Here is a 21,978-nt window from a genome sequence, read left to right as displayed (position 1 = left end):
TTTTTCCTCCTTGGTGATGATACCTCAGGATAGGATTTAGTTACCCTAGCAGTGTGATGATGCTGTGACTTCCCTGTTCTGTGGTAAACAGAAAGAATCCAGTCTCCAGGGCTTGCTTGGTGGCACATTTCACCAGGTAGACAGTAAATTCGCTAGATTTTTGTATAAGGTTTTTGAAGACATTTTATCATAGCTCACAGATATGTTTAATAAAATAAAGAAATACTGTTATGAATGGAATATCACAACTGATATTTAAAAATATACTTACTCTATAAGTCGAGTGTTGAGTTCTCCAACATCATTCACATCAAACCACCCAATCTCCTGTCGAATTATTGAATGAAAAAATTGTTGTCTGATTTTCTTAATTTGCCGGCCAGCTGCCAGTGTCCAAAATGCAACTTGCATGTAGGCTGCAAAGAGAACACCAGCTCCTATTCCAGAATAAGTGTATGCATATCTGAAAGGAACAAAATTGCAGAGATCCTTTAAATTGGATTCTTTTTCACCCCAAACAAATCCTTTAGGCACAGATTTTAACTTCAATACTTTATATACACAATTAAACTAATATGGAATGTTTTTGGACACCATCTACATTTATTCTCTCTTCAGTGTTGGGAATATTTTTCAGTAGGTCCTTTTAGAACCATATTTCAGATTTCATAACTGTCCACTTAAATGTGTACCCTCCACAAGTTAGATAAAAAAGTACAGGTTTTCAGCTAAGAACGGATATCTCAGAGACCACTGGCTTATGGTAGAAAACCTAGAGTACACTTTACTGTGGAAATACTGCTAATAATGAAGAAAGGTTAGGGGTGGAATTTGAAAATCTGATTCTAAATCTAATTAAGCAGCAAGGATAACATAACTGAAATTATATTTAATGTTTGACTGCCATCATCCTTTACTAGTTATACAATATTTCATTTACTCTTCAGTGAGAGGACTTAGAAATAATTTAATGTTAAAATGAGTGTATATTCCTGGAAAAAAGAAATCTCCTCTCTAGAACTAATTCAGTTAAATCAAAATGGTGCTCCACACAAACAGGACCAAAAAAAAAAAAAAAAAAATCATAATATAAACTTTTTATATTATTATAAAGTATAGTTGAACCGCAGCATTACGAACACCTCAGAATGGAAGTTGTTTGTAACTCTGAAAGGTTCGTAACTCTGAACAAAACGTTATGGCTGTTCTTTCAAAAGTTATAACTGAACATTCACTTTATACAGCTTTGAAACCTTACTATGTAGAACAAAAATGCTGCTTTTAACCATCTTTATTTAAGTGAAACAAGCACAGAAACAGTTTCCTTCCCTTGTCAAATCGTTTAAAAAAACCTTTCCCTTTATTTTTTTAGTAGTTCAGGTTTAACACAGTACTCTACTGTGCTGTACAGTATTTGCTTTTTTTGGGGTCTCTGCTGCTGTGCTGCCTGATTGCGTACTTCCAATTCCAAATGAGGTTTGTGGTTGACTGGTCAGTTCATAACTCTGGTGTTTATTTTCTGAGGTTCTATTGTAGATGCCAATAAATTCCTTATGTGGAATTCCATTTTATGATGATAATTTAAAGTTCAGCAAATTCCTCTGGCTCATATTTATATTCATAACATGTATTTTACTTTTAATTTTATTCAATATTATGCCATGGGCCATAGCCTTAACACAATAGGAAATTACCTCAACTTTCTTTGCATGATGCACATGCCAAGTTTCATTTCCAGACCATTAAATTTACGTAAAGATGAATAATTATAAAATAAAGATAAAGCGCCATTTGGATCCTCCCCCACCTATAGATATTTAAATTGTGTGCATTGTTGCTTTAAAACTGTAGCTGGAATTAGAAGACAAACAGGAGAGGGCTTGGGAAAACTGTAAACAGAAGCTCTGCAGAGACATACAGAAAGAGAGACTAGCTTTAGTGGTAAATCTGTTTTCCATATTCTAATAAAGTCCTTTGTCCCACCTTAGAAGAAAGCGACTGATTTTTTTCCCCATTGTCACATGACACAACTCAGTTTACTTTGAGATTTCATAATTTATAAACTTAATCATATCTAAACAGAAATGTAAAAATAGGTTAATGACTAACTTAAAGCTGAGTTATTAGCTAAATGTTGACCTTAAACACTGTAAAATATCTACAAAGAATCTGTATGGAGTGTTGTAGCATGGTTGGTCCCAGAATATTAAGAACCGAAGAAAAGTTCTGTAATCTGAAAAGTTTATTGCTCTCACCAACAGAAGTTGGTCCAATAAAAGATATTACCTCTCCCACCTTGTCTCTCTATAAAGAATCTGTAAATTTGGGGAAAACTGGAGTTCTGCTTTAAAATTCAACAGCAAGTATTACAGGATTTGTTTTATGACAAACCATAATCAAATAAATTCAATTATGTATGAAATTCCTTATTGATCAAGTTTGTTTTTGTAAAATCATTGGTGAAAGTTTATTATACACTGCACTGTGAGAATTAACTATTCAACAACAAATGTTCTGAATAATTGCTGAATTTTAGATATAACTATTATTTGAGTAAGAAACATAATCAGTGTGCATTTTTAGAACCCAGTTCCTAAATTCATCCATGTAATTTTTTTGTTAATTCCTGTACTTGTGAATTATTTTTAATGTATAACAGGAATTAGAATTTAACATCATAATCTCTGATGATAAATTGCTTTCAGGGGCAAGCCTAGACATGCCAGTTATTCAGTATAAAACCCCTTCCTTTCAGGTATGCACATATGTGAGTCCTGTTCTGTTGAGAAATGTATTCTAAAGTAGGTAGGGCCACAATCTTCAGGTCCCTGGGATAAGGGTTGCACCTGTAAAGGAGGGAGAAAAAAGAAGCTGTGGTTTTTGAAAGAGAAAGACAAGGAGAAGAGGAAATTGGAAAGGGAAAAAGAGAAGGAGAACCTGCAAAGAGTAGGGGGAGGAGAAAGAAAAGAAAATGAGAGATGGATGGAAAGAGAAGGAATAAAAGAACATAGAAACATAGGAATTGCTATACTGACTCAAACCAGTGGTCCATCTATTTCCACATCCTATTGCTGATCGCAATAAGGTTCAAGAACCTTATAATGGATAATTATGGAATGACCTGTGCATAGGGAAATATAATCTTACCATCCATTATTTAGTGGTTTTCTTATGAAGTATAGGATTCCTATACGACTTCCTATATGAATCCTGAAGTATAGGAAATTCAATCCTTACTTTATTTTTATCCTATCTGAATTGTAAATTGTCATGACCTGCCCCTTCCTGGATACACACCTTGTTCACAGCACTGGTGTCTGAGTCGCTACTATAGCCCTTTTACCACTCTAATTTTCTGCTCAGGACATTTGCCTATAAATATTGGACAATCCTGGCTGTTTTTCTTAACTATTTAGAGGACTTTCCATAGCTCTTCAAAACCCTCCAACTTCTGGATTTTAAAAGCACTAAACTTTTATTTAATCAGATTAAACAGCCTCATCTTATAACAGCCCGACAGTGCTTCCCTTCCTGATCACAGTCTAGCTCCCTGACTCCCTCTGTGATCCTGCTCCCTCTTTCCTCAGGACCCAATGTACAACCCTTCAAATTCAGCCTCCCAAAATTCCAAACGAGCAGTCTGGGTTGAGCTTCCATCTAGGAATTCCAGAGATTCTGCATCTCTGTGCACCCAGTGGCATATGTTCATTTTGGTCTTCAGCCCACAAGATACTGCATCATTCAATTTTACTGAACATTTATCCTATAAAAACATCTCATATCAAACAATTTCAAGTTAACATAGTCCCTTCTCCATGTATGTGCACAGGGTAATTTAATCCTATCACTTGTTATTTAGTAGTTTCCTTATGCCCTAAAGCATAGGATTTTCAATCCCTATTTTAGTTTTACCTATCTGATCTGTAAAGGTGGATATTCTCAGTACCCATGCAAACATCTAGTCTTTTGCTGAATCCTAAGATCTTGGCCCCAATGATATCTTTTGGTAATGATTTCCAACTGGCATCAAATAAAAAAGTATTTCCTTTTATCAGTTTTAAATTTGGGGCCTTTTAATTTCATTGGATGTTCCCTTGTTCTTGTATTATAAGAAAGGGTAAATAGGAGTTCCTAATTTACCTTCTCTATACCATTAATTATTTTGTATATCTGTATCATGTCTATGCTTAATCATTTCCTCTTTCAAGTAAATAGTCCCAGCCTTTTCAGGCTCTCATATATGGAAGTTCTTCTATGCATGTAATATTTGTTGTTAACCAACAAAATGGAAATGAAATAAAAGCACCACCAAGCAGAACTTTAAATTCAGCAAAATTTTTCTGTTTACTTATCTGTGCTTATCCAGGGTATATTTCAGGAGTAGCTCCCAGGATGTGATTTATTATAATTACAAAAATTGCATTGGTGGATCTTTTGGTTTATAATTTTTTTGGAGTAAAAGAATGGGGGAAAAAGATCACTTGCCCAGAGAACTTTTAGAACTATGGCTGGCCCTGACCTACATGCTCTGGTTCTCTGAGCTACAGTGATAGATTGTATTTCTTTGTTAGACCTTGACCCAGACTTCACTGAAGTCAGTGGGTGTCTTTCCATTGACTTCAATGGGCTTTGGATCAGGACCCTCACTGGTTTTAAAGAAACAAAGAGAAATACGATTAACTATTGAGAACATTTTTTGGGTTCCTTCATGAGAATTAGCACTTAGTCGCTGTTACTACTGTAAGAAATAATAGTTTCAGGGAATCCCTTCTACTGGTAAACTAGCTCCCTACTGTAGCAATAAGTATCTAGGTACTAAAGTGATTAGTACTCTATAAATCCCTAAATTAGATATTGTATATAAACCTTCCACATTATGGATGCTATTTATTACCTGAAAAGAAGTTTTCTACTTGGCAGTCTTGACTATCTTAAATACTTCTAGCATTGACATTATCTTTGCAATCCCCTAGCATGTCTGGAACACGCTTGCAGAATCATTTGACAGGCCTCATCTTATCTCGATTTTCAATTAGCATTTTAGGTGAGTTTATAAAACAGAAAGTATATATAAAATATTTCTTTCACTGGCACAATGGCATTGGAATGGGCCACAACATCCTCAGCAGAGCATTCTGACCTTGATTTAACATCCAAACTCTATCCCTTTCTGGAATTCAGCATTGTTGATAATTCAAACACATATGCTTAAATTTCGTCTCTGACTGCCCCTAGTGTTTCCCTCCAGTAACTCCTCTGTCCTACCTCCCTAGTAGCCTGCAGTTAACAAGCTACATTTGCTACAAAGAGTCAGCAGTTTTATGTAGGAGTCTATCACATGCAAAAAGGGCCTGGGAAAAAGAAGAGTTCTGTCACCTTATTATGAACATAAATAAGTGAAAATAAGAAGGAACAATCATGGAGGTCAAAATCCACTGTCTTCATCCCGTTAGTAGGATCTCTTATGTACCATTATTTTAATTTTTTTACACCAGAAGACGAAGAATGATTTGAAAGCTGCTGCTTAATCATCAGAGCTTGTGAAGCTTTACATTCCATTAGAAAGCATTTCTCTGCTAAGATGTTTGGATATAACACAATTAACTTTTGAATGATGCATCCGATCAGTTGCAAACATGGAATTTTCTAGGTGTCAATGGACAGAATCCTATCGCTTCTGATGAAAATCAGAAAGCCAGGAGGGAGAAACTGGATAGGCAGTGAAGGATCAGGGGGTGCACAGAGCCCTTTGCATCTGGTTAGCAGAGATAGCAACTTCAGCTCTCTCTCTCATCGTCTATAGAGTAACTAGATCAAAGAACAAGTGGATGGAAGCCTTTAACATATTCCAGTTGATAATAGTTCTCATTTTAGCTCTGCTAATCCTCCCAATAAAGTTTTAAAATATTGACACCCTGAAAGAGAAAGAAAAGAGGAGAGAAAGGAGAAAGAAGGAGAATAAGAATGGGGGAGAGGGAATGGGGAGCAGAGAGAGCCTCCTGGTATAAGGAAGGGGATGGGCGACTTGCAGGGAGTCCCTAAAGTATAAGGGGATGAGAGGGTGTGGTGAAGGGGCAGGAATGGAGGAATGCAAGGAGCTCTGGGTGTGCCCGCCCAATGCACTTAGCCAGCACAAGCAACAAAGTGTGTGACCCACTAGTTGTATATAGCACTTTAACTGACATATATTTAATTCATCAGCTAATTGTTTGTTTCTTAGGTTTAAACATAAAATTACCTTTAGGGAAAGACTAGTTGACTAGAGACTCGACCACCACATAAAAGAAAGGCAACGCTGAAGATAATTAACAATTCCTAATTACCTGGTCATTTGTTCCTCCAGGTTCCCAAAAGGATTTAAAGAAATGTTCCCTTAAAGAAAAACATAAGAAATTGTTGTTAAATACATATACAAAAGCACATTTTTAATAACTTTGCTGTATAAACACCTAATCTTTCAAAGGTGCTGAGCAAATCCTGAGATGTACAAAGTACCCTAGGCTCCCATTGACTTCAAGGGGACTTGAAGGTGTACAACAAATTGCAAGATTAGGTTTTAAGGCCAAAAGTGCAGGCTTGCATTTATAGTGCAATAGTGGCAATTACAATATAAAGCTAAATTTTGCTGTCACTTATTCTAGAATTACACAAGTCTAACTGAGATCAGAATTTTGCCTATAACATTCAGTGTGGAATGTACACTTACTTTAGGAGTATTATTAATACATTGTATTTATGTAGCTCCTTTTATCCAGAAGTACCTTAAATCACTTTACAAATGTAGGTCCCTATGTTGCCATTAGATTTGAGTGTAGACCTGTCAGCATATATGAGAGCATAGTAATGGCAGTTAGAGCTATTCTCTGATTTGTTAGATGACTAAGTTTTTATTCAACTAACTATCGTTAATTAAGGATGAGAAATCCATGTCGTTGCTAATGCATGTTTCTGGGAAGCAAGTGATCTGAACCATTCTCTTGGCTTCACCATGTGACTTGTTTGGTGACCTTTGTTTAACATTGTTTGTTTAACTTTGCCTCACTTTTCCCATTTCCAATATGCAACATCTATCCTTGAGAGTGTTGTTTAAGCCTTTATTAATTAACATTTGTAAAGCACTTTGAGATGCTTGGATTGATATTTTCTTTTCATCGCACTATTACAATTATGACTGAAATTAGTTTTATTGCAGCCTTTATTATAATTATTAAATAAGCATTGCCAATGTGCTTATTTTGTTAAATGTATATCTTAAAGATAATGAATTGTGTGTAAGTAGTTTATGACATAAGATCCCAAATAAAGACTGTTACAAGATTTGTTTTCAACAATAATTAGTTAAAAGGTTGAAAGCATCTACTGAGAAAGATATAATGGTTTGAAGCTCTGACACAGACCAGTAAATATAAATCTTTTCCCCTGTAATTTGAAGAATTTCTTTTCATTCTGGGTAGATCATGATGCTGGTGAGGAAAGCAAAGGAGAATATTTTGGAAAATGATCAACAATGAATGCACACTCACTAGGTACACAAGAATACAAAGTGTAATATAGGCTTTTACATGGGTGTGTTTGCTACTGCATAACTTTAAGACAAGATTCTAGAAGAGGAAAGGAACAAAGTTAATGAGCAGATATGTCTCCTTCAGACAGTGCCTTATGTTATTTTTAAACTGTAGGGCCTTAGCAGTAGAAAGCCTATCAGGAAATGAAGTTGCAGTGGTGCAAAGTGACTATTGTCACTGTTGTACCAAGGAAACTCTAGGAGGCCAGCACAGGTTTTAAAAAAAAAAGTGGTACTGGCTCAGGAAAGAAGCAATACCAGGTCTGCCAGAGAGCAAACTGATTCAGTACATTCCCTCAGCATCCTCTGCTGATGGGTTATAAACTAATGTTTACATTAGGGCTGTCAATCATGGTTAACTCAAGCGATTAACTCAAAACAAATTAACACGATTTAAAAAATTAATCACAATTAATTGCAGTTTTAATCACATCGTTAAACAACAACAGAATACTAATTTAAATGTATTATAAATATTGTTGGATGTTTTTCTACATTTTAAAATATATTGATTTCAATAACAATGCAGAATACAAAGTGTCCAGTGCTCATTTTATATTATTTTTATTAGTTATCAAGCAAAACCTGTCATCAGCATGGAAACACGTCCTTTAGAATGGTGGTTGAAGCATGAAGGGGCATACGAAGGTTTAGTATATCTAGCACATAAATATCTTGCTTGTCTTAGTTTGTCTTAGTGCCTGGCTGAACAAGAAGTAGGACTGAGTGGACTTGTAGGCTCTAAAGTTTTACACTGATTTGTTTTTGAGTGCAGTTATGCAACAAAAAATATTCTACATTTGTAAGTTGCACTTTCATGATAAAAAGAGATTGCACTACAGTACTTGTATGAGGTGAACTGAAAAATAAGGTTTCTTTTACCTTTTTTACAGTGCAAATATTTGTAATAAAAATATAAAAGTGAGCACTATACACTTTGCATTCTGTATTGTAATTGAAATCAATATATTTGAAAATGTAGAAAACATCCAAAAATATTTAAAATGGTATTCTATTATTGTTTAACAGTGTATTTAAACCTGCGATTGATCACTATTAATTTTCTTAAATTGTTCGACAGCCCCAGTTTACACCCTTCTAAATAGAAGGCAGAAATAGCAACAGCTCAATATTAATATCCCGTAGGATGAAGCTAGTGCAGGGATGCATAATTTTACATCTCTCTGCCCCAGCAATAGCGAAACATGTAAGGGTCTGGGGCATAAATAGTGAGGCCTAGCAGTGACAGCTGGTTGGTTTCCATATGTCAAAGATGGCCACAAGACAGTAGACAGTGAGTGGGGATTCAAGAATCACCAGAGCCAAGCTCAATAAGCCAAAGTCAGACTGGGGTTGGAGACCAGAAATAGTACCAGGCTAGAATCAGGAGACAAGAGTCAGAGTCAGACTGGGCTACAGATACTAGAGGGTAGAAAGCAAGGTGTGGTCAGGAGTCACAGCAGACTAGAAGTCTGTGATTGCCCAAACAACTTCTTGGGTCACCCTCCAGGGGTAAATAGTGTGCTTGGCCAATCAGAGGGCTGCAGGGTACTGTCATTGTGGATCCTTTGTTCAGTACTTCCTGCAGTGCCTAATCTCCACATTGTTCCCTGGATGTGGCTTTGTATGCTCTCTCAGCACAAATGTGGGGTGTCAGCTATCCCCGGTTCTAGTCCCACAGATCTTACAAGCCACCTCTTACACTTTCGTGAGCTGTGAGCTTTTGGTTGAAATTGCAACACAGAAAGTAGAAATAAGAACATTCAGCCCTCTGTGCCTTAGCTATCTGTCTGTAAAGGAAGAAGAATGGTTTTGAACAAAATCATGGAAAAGAGAACATAGGTTTTTGGAGAAGTTCAGGAAATTCTAAGTGCTGGTAAAGTCAGTAGTCTAGCTACCAAACTGGAAAGAAGTGAAGCCTTGGTGAAATAACTGAAAATTTTCAGAAAGACTGGAAGGGATTCTTAGTACATCTCTCTCAATAAAAAAAATTGATAAGGTCTAACTGGGGCTAGCAGGAGGAGATTATATGTTTTTAGCTGAATCTTCTAAACCAGTGACTCTCAACCATTCCAGACCACTGTACCTCTCTTTCAGGAGTGATTGGTCTTGAGGACCCCCAAGTTTCACCTCATTTAAAATCTACTTGTTCATGAAATCAGACATAATACAAAACTGTCACAGCACACTATTACTGAAAAATTGCTTAATTCTCATTTTTACCATATAATTACAAAATAAATCAATAAAAGAGTATAAATATTGTATTTACAGGTAAGTATATAGTATGTAGAGCAGTATGAACAAGTCATTTTCTGTATGAAATTTTCATTTGTACTGATTTCACTAGTGCTTTTTATTTAGCCTATTGTAAAACTAGACAAATATTTAGATGAACTGATGTACCCCCTGGAAGACCTCTGCATGCCTCCTGGGGGAACGTGTACCTCTCTTCTAAAGGACTCTGGTCAGAGGGACAAGAAAGGATACATAGAAGAAATAGATGGGGAAAAAACCAAGCATCTGTCAATTTCTCTCCCTTAGACCAGTATAAAAGGCATTTTTCTGTTCTTATAAGAAGTACAATCATTACTGGAGAGAAGGATCCCCCTCCTTTATCTCCTGAAAATCTCTCATTATATGAATATGAATGGACTTTAGGCTCAGTACTTCATATTTCATATTTAGGTGTGGTCCCTGTAATCAGTTTATTTTATTCCAGGGAAAAATACCTATATAGTTAAACCAGAGAACTTCTTTTTCTAACAAAGTTATTAGGCATGTGTTAGGGATTCAGATTTTCTTTGTCCCTGAAAATAAGATGGCAGGAGTTCACATATGGAGAATTGGACCTTATATTGTAAAGTCTTTGGGGCAGGACTTTGTCCTTTTGTTTGTCTATGATACCATGAAAATTTACTTTTTAATATTAAAATATTTATATTTAATAAAGTAACAGCATTTATTGGTATGGGTATCATCCTTACCTTGTTTGCCATTACTGGGTAAGGCTTTAATAAACACATGATTAAAGCATGTATTAATATCTCTCTAATTATCGTGACTTTCAAATTGCCTCTTATTTTTGAGGTATTGTATATGTATTTTGCCTGTTCTTTTTCCATATACTTCATCTCACAAATTCACATTCATCCACCTTTATCTTCCTCAATCCCACATTCAACATCACAGGACATTCCATTTCTGTGATGTTTCAAAGGAGGTACCAGCTCTGCAAAAATCAGTATAACAGTTAATGGGTGCTTTACCCACTAACTGGCTAATTGAGGAAATTTACTTCAACAGAAGCATGGAAACAAGATACAAAATTAAACTCTGGTATATCTACTCTGTAATAAATGTACTACAGATGAATTTGGCTCAGCCATTAGGAGCAAGCTGACTCCTTTGGAGTCATTACCCAGAGGATAAGCTGCCATTCCATCCAATATTTATTGTAATGCAGACAATTGTTCTCTCCATAAAAGCTGTATTTTAATATCACCAACTAAAAAGTAGGACAGTTCTTACCTGGATAAGATATGTTTCCTGGAGTGACAAAGCTATCTGTCATATCGCCAAAGACTATCATCATGAGTGGGAGACCTGCTCCATGAAGGATTGCCATGGCAGTGCCTAGCACCATTAGTAACTTATCCAACCAATCAGAGTAGCGAAACTGAAAATGGGAACACTTTCATGTGAAAAGACACTCATTGCTGAAAATGTCTCTAATTTCATGCATTAAAAAGGGCTAACACAACATTAGGGATGCACTTAAGATAACAAAAAGTCAGGAAAGCTTAAGGCTTGTATACATAGAGTGGAATGATATAAAAACTGTATCAGATTAAAATTTAAATGGATGCAAATAATTTAAATTTATAGAAATAAACCATACTGATATAAGCATCTTTATACTGGTATAACTGTGTCCATACTAGGGGGTTTAACACTTCAGCTATACCAGTTTCTAAACCAATATAATTAAAGCAGTATAAAAACCATGTATAGATCATCTCTTACTAATTTTACCATGTGAAGTCCTCTTGAGATACTTGCAATACAAATTTCAATGTGACAGTAAAAAAAAAAAAAAAAAAAAAAAAGTGTTTCCTGATTTATTATAGACATTATCCAAAAGACACTGAGTTCAGTTGACTTTGGGTCAGGCCCTACATGTAATAAGAGCACTAGGTCTGATTCTCCATTCTACTCCACTTCACAAACAACACAGGAGTCATTGGTTTTGTACTGATGTAAAACTGGTGTAATAAAGTAAAGAAACAGCCCATTGTTCTTTTAACATCTTGGGCTGGAGCTTCATTATTATATATTGGATATATTATATTAGTATGCATCATCCAATTAAAAACAAGATGTCTAGTGAGATCTTGTGCAGCTAGAATAATACTGAATAATATTAAGTAGTGTCTACTTCACAGAACGTTTTCTATTTAGAATAGTGTGATTCTTGTTACAGAGACAATTTGCCCTTAGATTCCCACTGAAATCAACAGAAGTTAGACCTCGAGGGCAAAATTTGGCCCACCTTTTGCAATGTAAAGAGAAACATCATCTCTAGGTATTTGAGCTATCCGTTCAATTTAGCTACCTTGTTACAAGAAATTAAAAAGTTATACCGAATGCAGGAGCTGACACAAACTCACAAAAACCATCAAAGCCAGAGCGACGGTATAAGAGTCCTTTTATCCAAAAGCCACTAATTAGGGATAATCTTACTTCATTTTTTTGGTTTTAATCTTAATATTGCAACTCGTACAAAGTAGAAGGGAGATCATAGAAAAGTTGTAGTTGCTTGTAGATCCTCATAAGCCATTTATTGAATATTAATGCAATAATGTTGTGGACTTTTCTGTGAATCTCATAAGTGCCAACATTTGTTACCCTTTGGAAGAGGAGCCTAAACAGTAGTAATTAAGAATAACATACCACAAAACATTCCTAATATACCTAAGTACAAAAGAATGGGTTAATCCTTTCTGGAGTCACCAGTGTAAAAATCTCTCTATCATTAAGGGGTTGTCTATACTTATGCCAGGTGTATACTAGAAAAAGTTTACTGGTATAGCTATACTGGCAAACCCTCCTACTGTAAACACAGCTTATATTGGCAAAAAAGTGCTTTTGTTGGTATAGTTTATACCAGTACTCCAAGCGCAATAAGATATACCAGCAAACACGCCTTTATGCCAGTATAACTGCAGTTACGGTATGACTTTTACGGATATAGAAATATCACAAAATCACACCCCTAACTGACATTACTATACTGGTAAAAGTTTGTAGTGTAGGCCAGTCCTCAAAAGTTTTGCCACTAACTGTATCAGTATACAGCTGCAAAAAACAAAAACAAAAAAAAAACCCTACCCCTCATATGAACACAATTTACTGGTATAAAAACACTTACACTGGTATAGCTTTTTCTATTTCAGGAACTAAAATAAGCTATACTAATATAAGGCACATTTATACTGGTATAACTGCATCTACGCTAGTGCTTTTACTAATATAACTATGTTGGTAAAGTATCATACCCCTAACTAACATAGTAATACAGGAAAAACTTTTAAGGCCAGGTCTACACTACAAACTTTTGCAGTGTAACTATGTTGGTCAGGGGTGTGAAGAGTTGTGATCCCTGATTAACTCAGCGCTGCTAGCAAAATCTCCTTGGTAGATGTAGTTATACCAGTAAAATTGCATTTTTGCCAATATAGTTTACTTTAGTTGCGGGATGAGGGGAGGGATGTGTGTGGAATAAGCTCTACAGGCAAAAACACAGTTTGGCTGGTATAAACTGTGTCCACACTGGCATACCAGAAATGTAGACCAACCCTTATTAGTTAGAATTGAAACATTACAAAAATCATTTCAAGTATATTATTAAAAACTTGAATATATACATAGCATGTATCTTACCATTGTTAGGGGGCTGACCATTTTCAGTTGCTTTGGCTTCTTCTTGTCCACATTGCTGAATGATTGCATGATTGTTTTAATATATTGTAAAAGAGAAAATATTTAACTGCAAGGCTAACATTTAAAATATTAATACAGTTAAATCTGAACAAAATTAAACAAGAATGTAAAATATAAAAACATAAAATGAAGCTAATTTGCAGATTATTCTCAGTATATTTCTGTAAATATTGTCTGCAGTGTATTTAAGAAACCTCCAAATGTATTAAAGAATATCACCATGGTACTTCTCCAAAAATTCATCTGAAAGGAAATTAACATTTTGGTCAATCTATTAGATTACAGAAACTCACTAATAGTAGCTCCTGGTAATCTTTTGAAATAGATTGACCAGTCTACGTATTTTGATTTCTAAATAGATCCCTACTTTTGGCAAATGTGGATTTCCAAGTTGACCCAAAGGCCAGACTATTGTACAGATCAAAAAAGATTTTTAGGCCCCAGTCCACAAACTGATCCATACAGAAGAATCTTTATGCCTGTATGGAGCCCCATTCACTTCAGGGTGACTGTTGGTATAAGGGTCTTCCTGCATAGATCAGCTTACAGGAGTTGAGTCCTGGTTTCCAAGAAAGCAAGGTGTTGAGTAGAATCTGTTACCAGGGAAAGAAGACTATAAGGGGGAAATATTAAAAAAAAAAAGGGGGGGGGGATGGCGGGGAGGAGTGTAAGCTATTGTGATGGTCACATATCTAGTACAACCTGCTGGAAAAATATACAGACACAAACACAGAAAAAAAACAGCACAATTTGCAGGGAAGTTTCCCTCTCAAGATCCCTTCCTACACTTCTATGATTTTACCTGGAGTTATTTCACTTTTAACATTTTTGCAACACACTGGGGTCCATGGGGCATTATACAGGTCATTCACCCCAGAAACTCCAGCTGTAGTTACATCATGCAACAAAGTGAAAAATCTTTAAAATTTAGCCCCAATTGTACAATCGGACCTGTACAGTCCATACTGACAGAATGCTAAAACACCAGAAGCTGCCACAGCTTTGTCTACAATAGCACTCCCACTAGAGTGCAGCTGAACTGATGGTAGCACCAGCAGGAATTATTTTGGTAAAATTCCTTAGTGTGGCTTTATTACAGTATTATAGTGTTATAATAATGACGTGATATGGTCACAAATCACAGTAGCAAGGTCCATATCCAAAATAAATAGTTGCAGCTTCCTGGACAGATGTAATAAAAGAAAGCTGTTTTGATCACTGCACAAGTATGATCATCGAACAGCAGCTGCAAATCAAGCAGTACCCCAGAGCTCATGAACTCTAGCAACAAGTGGTAGGCACACCCCTCAATTAAAGCCTCACCATATCTTCCCCTTTAATAAATACTTCCAAAAATTAGAAAAATGTGGATAGTCATTAAGCACCAAGATCTATTTAATATCCAGTTGAAAATATGACAAATAGTTCCAGCTTTATACCACTTTGTATTAGTTTGCCTTTTCGTGAGGGCTGGTCTACGCTAGAAAGTAGGTCAGCTTAACTACATCATTCAGGACTGTGAAAAATTTCACACCCTGTATGATATAATTAAGCTGACCTAAGCCCCAAGACACTGGTAGGTCGACCGAAGAATTCTTCCATCAACCTACCTACTGCCTCTTGGAGAGGTGGATTTATTATGGTGATAGAAAGACCCCTTTCATTTCTGTAGTAAGTGTCTGAGTTACATCAAGTTCCAATACAGATTCAACTGAGAATGTTAGTAGTTGTTGCCTTTTTTACAGCAGGAAACAGAGTATAAAATAATCCATTGTTGTAAGCAGTGTAGTTTTAGCTGTGTAGGTCCCAGGATATTAGAAAAACAAGGTGAGTGAGCTACATTTCCCAGACCTGAAAAAAAGGCTCTGTGTGGCTCAAAAGTTTGTCTTGCTCGCCATCAGAAGTTGGCTCAAAAAAGATATTACCTCACCCACCTTGTCTCTAAAAATCATCTGTCAAGGACAAAACTAGTGTGAGAAAATTTTAGCTGACAATAAACTAGTATCTTCATACCTTGTGGGTACCATATAACCAGAACTGTAACAATTTTTTTCTCTCAGTGTAATTGACTTGTTAGAATGTATGACTCAGTAAATACCAATGATAATAAATGGCCAGATACGCATTTTCAGAACTCAAGGAGAGCAACAAAATACTCTGAAACTTTAGGAGCTGTTTGCATCAATATAGAGAAGAAATGTGCTTCCTTAGTATGAAATAGAAGGAAGATGAACTCCAATGATAGGATTCTTTCTCCTTGTATGGTCAGTGATCCATTTTAGAGTTCTCCATCAAAGGAGGCAAGAAATTTTGCTGAAAAAAATCCCACACTTTGCTTTTGTAACATATAAATGAGTCTAATGGACTTCGGCTGCAAAGGCAGAAAGTCAAACTATTTATGGATTTTGCAGGAGAGCTAAAAGCTTAGGGCTGCCCAGGAAGGTCCAGGTGAAAGATCAAATATTGCTGATTTTTCCCCACTGACATTGGCAGTGGTGACCCTAGGTTTCATGTGGCACTTAGCAAAGTAACACTTGCAAATACTCATATCAGGCCCACCTGTGACAAAGCACTTCTTTCTGTCCACCTTAATCTTGTGACATGAAACCTTCTGATTGTTAGAATCTCCACTCAGGCTGTACTCAACCCCCCACCTCTGACATATTTATGAGGATTCATGTCTTCTGGTGACCCTGTTATGTGGCATGAGAAGCCATGAGTTGAGGCATTGTGCGATTTTCTAAATAGGGAAGGGAACAGAACTTACAGAATCCATTTCTGCCACAGTCTATCTGAAATGTTAACAGGCTAAAAATATTTTAAAATAGATTAAAATATTTACCATTTGCTTTTGGAATCACAATCCTGGTCTGGTACAGCAGCATCACCAGTTCTTCCATTTGCATCAGGCCTTCTTTCATTTTCAGACCCCATGTTAATCTATTTAGGAAATGAAGCATCTCAGAAAATTTAGTTATAAATCAAACACTTAATTGAGAGAACATACAGCCATCAAGCTGAGGACAAATATGTTGATGTCATTTTATTTGAAATCAGCATTATAGTCTGCCTTCAGTTTTTAAGCTTTTTAAATCTTCAGACCCCACGTTAATATATTTAGGAAATTAAGCAGCTAGGAAAATTTAATTATAAGCTAGCATTTAACTGAGAGAACATACAGCTATTAAGATGAGGACACATATCTAGGTGACATTTAATTTGAAATCAGGATATTCTGTCTTCAGTTTTTCAGCAAAACTCTCCATGGTAATCAATATATGTATGTATGTACACATGCATTTGCATCTATACAATCCTTCTGAGTCTCATTTCAAAGCATTTATTTTCCTGTAATTTATCATCGTTAAAGCAAACAGCAATATGATATGTTTACTTAACGGAGCCTGCAGTTACTCTGGATTTTTACTCTTTTTTACATATTGTTGAATTTTGTTAAATAATTCCGGTATAAAATTAAATGTCTTGACTTACCAGGAGAATTGTTCTTAGTTTCCCTTTCTTCTCCCTTTCTGGAAGGCTATACAGCAATTGACAAGTCTACTGTGACACGCGATAGGGCTGGACTTTACTACGTTAAACTGTAATGATGAAAAAGCTTTCAGTAGTGATGTTTGCCAGCCTTTGCCACTCCCTTTGGACCTTGCCTAGCCTCAGGAAGTTAATGTGTATGTGCTTTTAACTCTGCCTTCCCATAGGAGAATGTTTAATAAAGTCTTGAATGAACTACTAGGTTATTCTACTACTAGGTCACTACTAGGTCACTCCTATAAACAGCTCTGAAAAGTCCCCTAATATCCCACCCCAGGGAAAATCCCTGCTATTTACTGGGGACTTTATTAGCCTATTAAATCTCAGGATTGCTTCCCCATTGTATTGGGGATGGTGCAGAATAGCACTGCTTCAAGAGATGCTCCAGGAGAAATTCCTCCTTAGTGGGAGCCTGCACCGTGGTCGGTAGGAGAGCCAGGACTAGTACCCTATTTCCTCTCTACCCCCATTAGGGTGTTTTGCACCAGAAGGCACAATTCTTTTGCGTTAAGGAGCATATCCTCCTTGACCCGAGTACTCACACAACAGAACAGCATGGTCTGGTCCAAATGAGGGAGTCTAGTGGAAATATTGGTGGGATATTGGATCACACAGCTAAATCACATAATCTAGTTTAATTCACAATATATTGTCTGCTCCAGTTTGCTCATCTCAAAGCCTAGTATGATGAATCTGGATAATCATAGCATCCTGGCTGCTTTCATTTCAGGGTTTGATTTGTTACTTCAACAGCTCTGTGACCCATCCGTGCCTAGGGTAGCCACCTGAAAATGCCAAGGTCAGGGCAGACTGCAAAAGGAAGGCAGATTCTCCCAGTACTGGTGGGTGACACTGAAATCAGACTTCCCAACCAGCCACAAACAGTGCTTCTGATTCCCCACATTGGTTATCAAGAAGCCAAGATAAAAATATACACAGTCCCCTTTACTGCATTTCAGTCTCTGGCTCCCAAATCAGCCACTAGGTCCAGTAAAGAGACCAGTTATTTAAAACTCTGTGCTCTTTACCAAAAAGATTTCTCCTGACCCCAAAGGGTCAGCCACATACCAGATCAATATAAGTTTAGATTTTACCCAAAATACCATGCTGCCAGCCAATCCTTTAGTAACTAAAACTAAAGGTTTATTATAAAAGGAAAGAAAAACTATAAGAGAAATGTTAAATGATTAAAGCAATTAGATACATACAATGATTTGAAAGTCCATATATATCAGGTTTCTAGTAGAATTGTGAAGTTTGCAGGCTTGTATAGTCCCACTGGTGTATATCTAGTAGCTGGATGGGTCTCAGTCCTTTGTTTCACAGCTTCAGTTGTAGATGAGTTGATCCAAAGGTAGGTGAAGACTGACTGAAGACTGACAACTAAATGGATGTGGTGCAGCTGTCTTTTATGTCCCTTGGCCTTTGCCATGCTGCTTGTGGAAATTTACAGGAATAAGATGGAGTCCAGGGTCACATGAGTAAGTCCTGGTCAGTCATCAGGTATATCCCCGGCTTCTCCCCCTGGGCTCATTGTACCTGTGAGTTTCCTTAATGGGCCATTAAGCAGGCTAGTGCTGCAGCCATCCTGTCTGGGGTGTCACCCAAAACACAGCAAAAGTTGAAAAACAGATATATCAAACATATCCGTAACTTCCAATACACATATAACACGTGAACATAAACACTATCATCTTGCTTAGCAAATTATAGCCTTTCTGACGGTATCTGACATGGCATATTTCATATGAATTATTGATTTTGACATATTGATGTTAAATATCATCATAAATGGTCCCCCTAATCCAGCCAGCATCACAAGCTTTACAACTGCTTAGGAGATATGTGACTTTCTAGTCTCCAGCTATGAAAGGACTTTTTCGGAGAGAAGTATTTACCTCAAGGTTTCCTAAAATTAATGAGTATTATGTATGGACTTGAGTGTTAAAAAGAAATCCTTACAAAATCAGTTAGGTTTAAAATTCTAGACTTTGAAATGTCTTATCTTGCAACTTGGAAAGACAACATATACAACTGAATTTGTACTTTTGGAGTAAAAGACTAAGGCCATCCCTATACTTCAAATTTTGGTTGACACAAGTTAGCCATCACGGTTAGCATATTGCTCATTCACGTGCATACTTGGCTGCTTACATCATTGCTGCACGCACTTACCAGGAGTGATTGTGTTGATCCACAGTGCAGTGCACCCTGGGTAGTTATCTCCATGTGCCACTCACCAGTGGACTGAGCAATGCCTTCAGGGAAAATTTCACAGGACATTGTGGGGTGGAAATGAGTTATGCAGGGTTGATTAGGACAAGGGGTCAAGTTGTCATTATACAATTTTCTCCATCCCATATTACCATCTGTATTTCATAATTGTCACACTTTTTTCAAGTCCCACAAACCCATGTGGCACTTTTCACAGTCACCGTTTGTGACAGAAGCATAGAAATCACAGAGCTCTGCATTATTGTCAGGAACATTGCAAACATTGCAGAGCCACTGAAAGTACTGGAACAACGGGGGACATGACAGGTTTCTAAGAGATATAGCGAAAAACAATTCAGGGTTGTTGGTGCCTGGCCCAGCCTCAAGTTAGCAGGACAAAGTTATCAACTTTTCATTGTTTTACTTGTACAAGGAGAAGTAGTGGTACAACAAATGATGGAGAAAGTTGCATGATGGAAACTTGACCCCTAGCTCTTAGCCCCCACTGTCCAACTCCTGCATGCCCGAGAATCCATTACAAAAATTTCCCAAAAGGCATTGAATCAGAGGGTGGCACATGCCACACTGGAATACCTACTCACGTTGCACCACGCTTCGTATTGACACAATCACTTCTGATAAGTACATGCAGCACCAATGTGACATACTAACTGCGGCAGCATATATAGTGTAGACTTGGCCTAAGGAATCAACTTAAGCTAAATCAATGCAAGTCACTTTTAACTAAAATAAGAGTGGGGAATTACACGATTTAACTGAATTATATACTAAACCAATTGAATTAAATCCATACAAATTGTGTGTGTAGATGGGGCCTAAGAGCTAGATTGCACTATTTAGGCACAGCCCATAGTAAAACATATTGTGAAATCACATAACTCCAAGGGAAGTACCAGAAGGCTTTGTGCTTCCATGTGCCTTCTGTGTGTGCAGGGCCAGAGACTAGGCTGAGAGTACCATGTAATTGTAACCCTTCTGCCAGACCAAGTCGGCAGCAGCAAGGGCCGGGTTCTATATCTAGGGGTCCGGGTAAATGATGCAACACCAAACTGGATCCAAAGCCCATGCAAATAATGTGCCCCCCTTTACTCAGACACTCAGACCTTGCTTACATCATTACTACCCCTTGCGTGGCTAGCCAGTCCTGCTGCCTCGAATGTAGTGGGGGAACCAAACTATGGATGTGCAGATAAATAGTGAGAGAAAAGTTCTGCTCTCCCTGGAGTACAGGCAACACAATTCTGCCTGGCACTTTCAGGGAGAGAATCTCTCTTTGTCTATAAACCATTTGTCTCATCTGGGTCATATTTTTAAAGGAAGTTTCCAAGGATGACTTTGTAAGACACCTTTCCTGGCATTGCTTCAGTGCTCAATTTGTGCTAGGGCTTGCCAGGACTTGCAGCATCAGTTATGGATGTAAAAAAAAATTGCTTGAGTCCCGGCACCTCTTTCAATACAAAATTAAGCACTGCATTGGTTACACAGTTATTAGCCATGCTCCCATTATTATTTAACTGCCCAGATCTAAACAAAAACTGTGGGACTAATCCTTGTGTTTCCACCAAGCTTTGCCCCTTCATCTTTGTGTTCCCCCATTTCCCAAACTGGGAGAGAGTTTTCTGCAAGTCCTCTGCCAGTTCAGGTGGGGTTTCTTCTTGCCCTCTCCTCTAGCCCTTAGCTGTGCCCTATTCAGCTCAGATTGAGGTCTAGCTCCAAACCACATCTCAAGGATTTGTATCAGGTCTGGATAACTCAGTCTCTTTTCTGGGGATAAGTTCTTCAGCACCATCAGAGCTGGGCCACCCATGTCGGCTGCTAATAAACCCCTTTCTATACCTCTTCCCTGCTATTCATTTGAGCTATAATATTAAATTGAGCCAAATAAGCTTCCCAGTGAGTTTTGCCCTCAAAGACTGAGGGCTTTTGTATTATCTTAGCTGAAAAAGCCCAACTTCTCCCATCTGGGCCTTAGTGGGTTACAAACAGGGTAGAAACTATTGTAAATGTCTGGTCTTCCTCAAGTCCTTTGGATGGCTCAATTCTTCATTCAGACAGCTGCCTTTCACTGAGATCATTTGTTCTCCTCCTGGAGCTGAATTTTCAGCTCCTTAAGTCTTTGCTGCAGCTCATGTCTGTTAGTAAGTTCCAAGTTGGCTAAAGTTTGTCTGATCTCCATGTCTTCATAGAAAAAAATTCTGGTCTATGGCAGTCTGTGGTCTATTGCTAGTCACTTTTTTGATGTGTCTTGTCATTCCAGCCTGGGAACTTTGCAGTTGGGCTTCCCAATCTGCCTGAACACTCTGTAATTGTTGCAACAGACGTGATCTTCAAAAAAGGGAGGAAAGAGGATCCGGGGAACTACAGACCGGTCAGCCTCACCTCAATCCCTGGAAAGATCATGGAGCAGGTCCTTAAGGAATCCATTTTAAGGCACTTGGAAGAGAGGAAGGTGATCAGGAACAGTCAACACGGATTCACCAAGGGAAAGTCATGCCTGACCAACCTGATTGCTTTCTATGATGAGGTGACTGGCTCTGTGGATGTGGGGAAGGCGGTGGATGTGATATACCTTGACTTTAGCAAAGCTTTTGATACGGTTTCTCACAGTATTCTTATCAGCAAGTTAA

General features: G+C 37.4%; 1 protein-coding gene across 3 annotated transcripts in view; it reads right to left on the bottom strand.

Moving 5' to 3' along the window:
• The window catches only part of LOC137162440 (phosphatidylcholine translocator ABCB4-like), a 115,203-nt gene that overhangs the window by 69,694 nt on the left and 23,531 nt on the right, over positions 1-21,978 (bottom strand). For 2 of the 3 annotated variants that reach the window (XM_067562263.1, XM_067562265.1), the window contains exons 2-6: positions 16,410-16,507; positions 13,508-13,562; positions 11,096-11,243; positions 6,324-6,372; positions 272-463 (exon numbers count right to left, since the gene is read on the bottom strand). In XM_067562263.1, the coding sequence (XP_067418364.1) occupies positions 272-463; positions 6,324-6,372; positions 11,096-11,243; positions 13,508-13,562; positions 16,410-16,501 (536 nt within the window). In that variant the 5' untranslated portion in view covers positions 16,502-16,507. Of the gene's footprint in view, positions 1-271; positions 464-6,323; positions 6,373-11,095; positions 11,244-13,507; positions 13,563-16,409; positions 16,508-17,059; positions 17,153-21,978 lie in introns of those variants that run through there. The other variant, XM_067562264.1, reaches the window with a different exon arrangement.

The sequence above is a fragment of the Emydura macquarii genome, unplaced genomic scaffold, assembly GCF_026122565.2.
Source record: "Emydura macquarii macquarii isolate MOO-44397 ecotype Brisbane River unplaced genomic scaffold, CSIRO-AGI_Emac_v2 contig_2422, whole genome shotgun sequence".
In the NCBI taxonomy this organism is placed as follows: Eukaryota; Metazoa; Chordata; order Testudines; family Chelidae; genus Emydura; species Emydura macquarii.
The sequence above is the reverse complement of the archived record's forward strand: the minus strand, read 5'-3'. Positions and strand labels throughout refer to the sequence as shown.